At 32.0% G+C, this 7,338-nt stretch overlaps 1 protein-coding gene across 3 annotated transcripts; it reads left to right on the forward strand.

Annotated features, from left to right (window-relative positions):
• Positions 1 to 1,764: 1,764 nt before the first annotated feature.
• Positions 1,765 to 5,511, forward strand: LOC145074802 (eukaryotic translation initiation factor 3 subunit A-like). Of its 3 annotated transcripts, XM_079021127.1 has the most exons (8): positions 1,765 to 2,930; positions 3,219 to 3,422; positions 3,493 to 3,630; positions 3,741 to 3,766; positions 3,850 to 4,064; positions 4,142 to 4,222; positions 4,303 to 4,506; positions 4,921 to 5,484. In XM_079021127.1, the coding sequence occupies exons 5-7, from the start codon at positions 4,014 to 4,016 to the stop codon at positions 4,420 to 4,422; spliced, it is 252 nt and encodes an 83-aa protein (XP_078877253.1). In that variant the 5' UTR covers positions 1,765 to 2,930; positions 3,219 to 3,422; positions 3,493 to 3,630; positions 3,741 to 3,766; positions 3,850 to 4,013; the 3' UTR covers positions 4,423 to 4,506; positions 4,921 to 5,484. The 3 variants fall into 3 exon arrangements, with proteins under 3 accessions (XP_078877253.1, XP_078877251.1, XP_078877252.1); XM_079021125.1 differs by lacking the exon at positions 3,741 to 3,766 and having other exon boundaries at positions 4,921 to 5,511; XM_079021126.1 differs by having other exon boundaries at positions 3,741 to 4,064.
• Positions 5,512 to 7,338: the final 1,827 nt, after the last annotated feature.

Below are 7,338 nucleotides of genomic sequence, written 5' to 3' on the forward strand. Positions count from 1 at the left end.
TGTCACATCATTTATAAAATTGCTCGTTAGGTGCTGTTTATTTATTATTATTATTATTATCATTTTTCTTATCAAAACTTGTATCATGAAATTAAGAGGAAAATAAACATGTGGAAGCTACCATACCTGATAAGAGTCTTGTTTGTGTAGCTTCTTATAGAATGCATCGAAACCAAAGTTTGATGCTCCAAAATTCAAGACACTAATAGTAGCTGCCTTTGCTGCCAAAGGATAATAAAAGTCTTCCGTATCCCAGGCCTGATTGTGGTACAATTAATATCACATTAGTTCATTCCCATCAAGTCTTAGCTTTTTACAATTTCACGTCATGTAATTTCCTTCGAATTTTCCATATAACAATTAAATAGTGTCTAACTACTATAGTGTTTTCAGTATATTAATATTCAGATATGTAATTTTGTACAAGTTTCGAGTTCAACATTTATAAATATATTCAGCATGTTATGAAATTTTGAAGTATTTGTTTTACAATTGGATGCGATATTTTATATTTTATCAAACTGTGAACTAATCGGCATAAAACATACCTATACAAAATGCCATAGAAGGGAGCTCGAGGAAAGGAGAAAACATAAATGATTCTAAGGAGTTTTTACTAATTAATTATTTATTTGGGTTTTAATAATTAGTCATATTCTTTTATATTGTTGGAATTCTGAAGTCAAGTAGGACACAAGGAAGACCAATTGAGTAGGACTCATGAGGGTTTGATCCTATACAAGGAAAGTTGCTTCCTAGTCTTATTCTATAAGTTTGGTAGTCTACAATCAATCATACATGCATACAATAGATAGTAGAAACATTTGTACCTAACTCATATATAGGATTAGGTTATTGTGTTCTAACTATCTATGCTCTAAAAAAAATGAGTTTTGAGTTACGTTTCACAATATATTGGATAGTTATTCCATCTCTATTGTGTTTTATTTTTTTGATTTAGTGATTTGAGTAGACTTAGGCAACAAGGTTTTTAAGGTATTGTTAGTCAAAACTTCCGCTAATTAAGGAATTAATAGCACTCACATGCTCGGATTTTCAGGGTGTGACAAAGTATCATTCATTAAAACTGTAAACGTTTTGAATTTTTTTTTCAAAACGATATCGGAGAGAATTAAGAAACATGAATATGGAAGAATGAAGTATAGAGACCATACCTGAGAAGACTTTATGGGATGACTATTGTGGATTTTTGGGAAAAATGGGAGCTAACCTCTCATAAAATGAATTGAAATCAATAGACCCTTGTTCAACCTTCACCTTTTGGAAAAGTTGCAATTGTCTCATATAAAGTGTATCGAGATTACTAAGATCCATTTTAAAGGAATTCTCGCGATATATAGAACATACGTTTCCCCATTCCTGATGAAAAACGACGACGTATAAAGTTAGTTCATTTGCATAGATTTGGAGTACTTAATGAAAAAAAAAACATTTGTGTCATCAATGGCATACTAAATAATATAAATACTGTAAAAAATAGGAAGAAAAACAAGGCGTAAATACTGGTTTATGAATTAAAATAAAAGGTGATGATCCATACACAACATTTTTTAGCCATACATAACAAATTATGTTTTATACAGTTGTAGAATCGTATAAATGGCAACATTGTTGCTCCCATTCAGCCACGATCATAAAGGATCTCAACTCGTTGCTGAAGGTCCAACAAAGTTGTCGATAGGAACATAACAATATATAGTCTCTACTTTCAATGTAGTAATAGTTTATTTAGCTTTGTACACTACAAGAAAAATCATGAATAGCTACGGAAAATTTTTACGGAATCAAAATCCGTAGCAATTTTAGTACGGAATATGCTACGAAATGGCTTGTCGTAGCTATAATGCTACCTAAACGGTTACAAAATTGCATTCCATAGCTAAATCCTAAATAGCTACATAAAGTTTCTACGGAATCAAGATCCGTCGCTATTCTACTATGAAATATGCTACAAAATGGTTGGTCGTAGCTAATTTGCTACGAAAATTGCTACGGAATTGCATTTCGTAGCTAAATCATGAATATTTGTTACGAAATTGAAACTCGTAGCTATTTTACTATAAAATATGCTACATAATTTTTGGTTGTAACTAGTTCGTTATGGAACTTATTATAGAATTCATATTCGTAGCTACCTGGCTAGAAAATTCGCTACGGAATCAAAATTTGTAGCTAGTTAGCTACAAAATTGAAATCCGTAGTTATTTTGCTATGAAAATTTGCTACACAATAAAATTTTGTAGTTAATCTACCATGAAATTTGTGACAAAAAGATTAATCGTAGTTATGTGTCAATACGACCGGTTTCGGAATTTGCAAAATAACTATGAAATCAAAATCTGTGGCTATTTCTCTACGAATTATTCCGTAGTTAAATAGCTACCTAATATATTTCCCGTAGCAAAATATATAAAATTATTTTAAATGGAAACTAGTAAAAATCTTAAAATAAAAGAAGAAAATGATATCTTTAAATTATGATTTTTTCTTAATTACCTAAATAAAAACTATATATATTACGTTTCATTATTTACTTTTACTTAAGCTACTTTTCCCCAAATCATCACATTAACCCCATTCCGTGTTCCTTCGTTTTCTCTGTTTGACTTCGGTGGAAGCAACATAATTTTCCCCAAATCATATCATACGTATCACATTTTCACATTTGGAAGCAGCATAAGGCGATCACGCATGAAAGGAGTATCTATGACCTCGGTGGCGAAGTTGATCCGAACATCTCAGACATCGGCAGTGTAATTAGGGATCTTAAAGGAAACGGCGACATGTGATTGTGTAGTGAGGTTGTTGATCTCAAATGAGAAACGGTTCAATCAAATGGCGGAGGGAAGGGACGTCCGTGAGATCCAGTCTAGCAACCGTTCAATTCTCACCTCCCTCAACCTAAAATCGTACTCTCTCTCTCTCACACACACACACACACACACACTTCAATTGTAGTCCAATAAGCCAATTGACTTAGGATTTTACATCGGATTGGTGTTAAAGTTGTTAAACAATCGATTTTTTATTCAAAGCACATTGAATAAGAATTGAATTCTGCATACTTAGTTGTCGTTATAACGATATAATTTGTAATTTCTTCGGCGATGTTCTAGTATAATTTGTTTAATAAATCTTGTTCAAGAGTTGAATCCGAGAAACAGAACAGAGTATGTAACATGATTTTTGCTTTTTAGGTTTCTAAAGAGGTGATGACATATGTAACTCAAGAAGTGAAGGATCTGTATCATCTTCTAGAAAATAAAATTTCTGCATTTGGATTTGGCATCAATAGTACAATCTCTGGAAAAATATCTTCAACATCTTCTGTACCAGAAGTGCCGCTTTCTCAGTACATTCCTGCTTTGGAAAAAGTAGCAACCTTAAGACTCCTACAACAGGTATGATTAATTTCTTGTTTGACAAATAAATAGGTTGAAGCCTGCCTAATAATTTGAATTTCCATATCAGGTGTCCTAAGTGTACCAAACAATGAAAGTTGAGACTTTATCAAAAATGGTTCCTTTCTTTGACTTCTCAGCTGTAGAGAGGATCTATGTTGATTTTGTCCGGCATAATTTCATTGCTATGAAAGTTGACCACATGAAGGTGCAATTATACTTGGTGACTTGATGAGTCTAATTTGCATAATTTTGTTGATTCTCTCTTTTTTTTTTAATTTATTTATACTTATATTGTCTACTTTTGTTTTTCCCAAGGGTTTTGAATCCGACACACTGCAAGGGTAAGTAAAGTAAAAGAAAAGAAGAAAGATTGGTCCTTTTTTCATGCAGATGATTGTTGGTTGTTTATGTTGTGACATTCTAGGAGAAGGTGACAAAGAAATCCTTGATGGAGTTGGCAATACAGGAGCAAGTTAGAGAGAGGCAAGAAATGGAAAAGAAGATGCAAAAACTAATCAAGACCATGGATCATTTTGAAAGAGCCAAAAGGGAAGAGGCTGCACCTCTTATTGAAGCTTCTTTCCAAAGATGTTTGGCACTTTGGCTGAAGAGAAACTCTGCCATGAACACGAACAACAGGTAATCTACTTACTTTGTAAAATAAAAAAAAGATGTAAATGCCCAAGTTTACTTGCTATTTTTTTTTTTGCATGCAGCTTGAGGTTGAACTGAGCAGAGAGTGTCATGAAGGAGATCTGAAGGAGAAGTATAGACTTTCTCGTGTTATGGAACATAAGGTCTGTATTGTATTTTTTATTGTAATTTGTATGTAATATCTTGTCATATTTTCTTATAAAATACTCATGTATGTGCACAGATGGAACTTGAGGAAAAAGTTGTGAGCAGACAAAAGGCAGAGTATGATAGAATGAGGGCTGAGAGAGAGAGGAAAGACTTGGCCAAATCCTCAAGGCACAAAAAGAGGAAAGGGACCTAAAAAGGAAAATGTTGTTTTATTTGAAGACTGAAAAAGAAAGGCTCAACAAGCTTCGTGAGGAAGAAGAAGCCCGCAAACGTGAAGGTTACTTTTTACTTTTTCTTTTTGTAAATTATATTTTTTAATTTTGGCTCGTCCCTTCCTTTTCAAGTAAAATGACCAAAATTGGAAACATTCTAATTAACTTAACTTAGGGGCCCAAAAGAGCCCTTTTACTTTGGACAAGGACCATACTTGTTACAAGAACCTCAAATAAGGACCAAATTTGCTTTTTGGGCCTAAAATTGCAAAAATATTTAATACTAAACAAATAAACATTACAAAAACCTCAAATACGTTAAAAAGAGCGCCATTAAAGACTGAAATTGCAATAAAATTGTTTTGGGACCAAAATTGCATAAAAATATCATTTAGGTCTAAAAATTTAGTTTATGTAAAGCTGAAAAAATAAATATCTATTTTTGTTTATCGACACACTTGGTTTGTTTGGGATTACAGAGGCTGAAAGGCGCAAGAAAGAGGAGGCTAAACGGAGGGCGAAGTTGGATGAAATAGCTGAAAGGCAGAGGAAAAGAGAACACGAACTTGAAGAAAGAGAGAGGCTTAGGAAGGAGTGCAACACCGCTTGATGGCCCAACCAGACCGTCTGAGCTTATCTTAATTGAAAATTTAAATGAAAAATTATTAATTTCCATACAAGGTAGATGATTTTATTAACATATATAAATATTTTATTATGAGAATTATAAATAATATACTTGAACTAACGGTTGTACTTGAAAGAATAGCAAAGATGATGGTTCAGACAACAATTTGATTGGTCAATTTGGTGTTGGATTTTATTATGCCTTCCAGGTTGCTTACTGATAACATTATGTATTAGATAACATTTTATGTTTAATTTGTAGCATTTTGATGTATTGGATATTATTATAGTTTCTATAGAAATACTACTTTTGGTTTTATATTAATTGTTTATTTATAAATTGATATAAATAGTTGAATTCAATAACCGAATTTTATAAAATAATGGTACTAAACAATTGCTACGGAATTTGCAATAGAAAAACTGCTACGGAATTGGCTACAAAATAATTTCTATGAAATTAGCTATGAAATAATTGCTACAGAATTAACTACGGGACAATTGCTATGGAATTAGCGACGGGAAAATTGCTACAGAATTTGCAACAGAAAAATTACTACGAAAATTGCTACGGAAAAATTGTTACGGAATTGGCTATGGAAAATCGCTACGATATTAGCTACGGAAAAATAGCTATGGGATATGCTACGAAAACATTGTTACGGAATTCGTTACAGAAAACTTGCTACAGAATTTGCTATGGAAAAATGCTACGGAATTTGCTATGGAACTCAAATTGCAACAGATAGATGTCGTAAAAAATATCATAACAAAATTGCTACGGAATTATAATTTCATAGCTAAACAGTTTGCTACAAGAAATAAAACTACGGAGTCTAATTGAAAATTTACGTAGCAAATTCCGTAGTTATTTGAATTTAGCTACGGAATTTCATGTTTTTGCTATGGAATTTTTCCGTAGCTAAATTGAAATTTTCTTGTAGTGGTAGATAAATATGAAGTTTTCTTTAAGACTGTTGCTTTCTTTTTCCTTTTGGATAAATGCTCGTATTATATTTTGAAATTGGGAAACGGGCACGATTTAGTTTGATTTACATTTTGTATTTTTAACTTTTTTGTGAACATGCCACTAACTATGACTTTCTAACCATGAAATTATTTAATTAGGTTACATCATTTAGACTTGAACAATTTAGATGCTATCGTCTGGATATCGACAACTTTGGTGTCAAGACACTTAATTCTATCATTCATTCAAATCTCCCACGATTTGGTTTGTTTTTATACTTTATCACGATATTGAGAAAAAAAAACATGCGAAAAAAATGAGAGTTGCTACAATACCTGGGGAAGTCTTTATGTATCTTATGGAACTTCCCATTGTATGCATCAAAATTCAAGACACTAATAGTCAACGGTGCTAGTGCCTAGTGCTTTTGTAGATGAGGTTGGCTAAACGGACACCCCATTTTATCATTTAGACACCCAATATGATTTTTAAGGTATTTTTATTAGTTAAAATTAAGGTATTTTTATTAGTTAAAATTACATTTAGACCGGAGTGTTTCCTTCACTTTTTTTGGAAATTGCAATAATCCTCCATCCCTAAAACCCATTTCAATCTGAGCGTCCCGAAACACACAACCTTTTGTTCCCATCAAACCCTACTAATGGAAAACAAAAGAAATAACAAAAAATAATTTATCAGTTATGAGTTAACAAAAATAATTTACAGAAGTAACAAAAGAATTAGTGTATCTTCCATATCTTACAATCACATAAAGGGAAATATAAAAAACTTAATTACTACTCCTGGAAGAGCAAAAACTTTAAATTCTGAATTTTAGCATCAAAACCCATTTAGTCATCCAGGTCATCCAATCCCCCATTCAAAATCAATTTGTATCTCGAACTCAACAACAGTATGTTATCAATCCTATAGGTTTCGATAGCAATAGCTACAATCTACCTATATGCTTAGACAAATTAATATATATGTTCATTACCTTGAAGTCTTAAACTATTTAAGCAATTTTAGCCACCATAAATAAGCAAAAGAAAACGAAACATGATAATAGCTACATTGCGTGATCTTTTAATATTAAAGTCGTGTTTCAATGCAAGTTCAGACGATTTGATCACTCCTAAATTATCAACAACGTTCTCATCCAGTGAGAAAGAAAGTCAAACACACAAAATCAAGAATCAAAACAATTTAAGAAAACATTACGAAGAATCAAACATAAATTTAAACTTGTAGCACAGTTAAGAACATTAACAACTAACAAGAATAAACTCAAATTTGTGCT

This window comes from Lactuca serriola, chromosome 9 (genome assembly GCF_051521515.1).
Source record: "Lactuca serriola cultivar US96UC23 chromosome 9, Lser_US96UC23_V15, whole genome shotgun sequence".
NCBI classification, from domain to species: Eukaryota; Viridiplantae; Streptophyta; class Magnoliopsida; order Asterales; family Asteraceae; genus Lactuca; species Lactuca serriola.

What these genes read in the sequence shown, in the direction of transcription:
- LOC145074802 (XM_079021125.1), top strand. Translation starts at nt 3,514, where the DNA reads ATGAAAGTTGAGACTTTATCAAAAATGGTTCCTTTCTTTGACTTCTCA. An exon ending in TGAAAGTTGACCACATGAAG is followed by an intron (nt 3,631 to 3,849) that starts GTGCAATTATAC and finishes GTGACATTCTAG; the next exon opens with GAGAAGGTGACAAAGAAATC.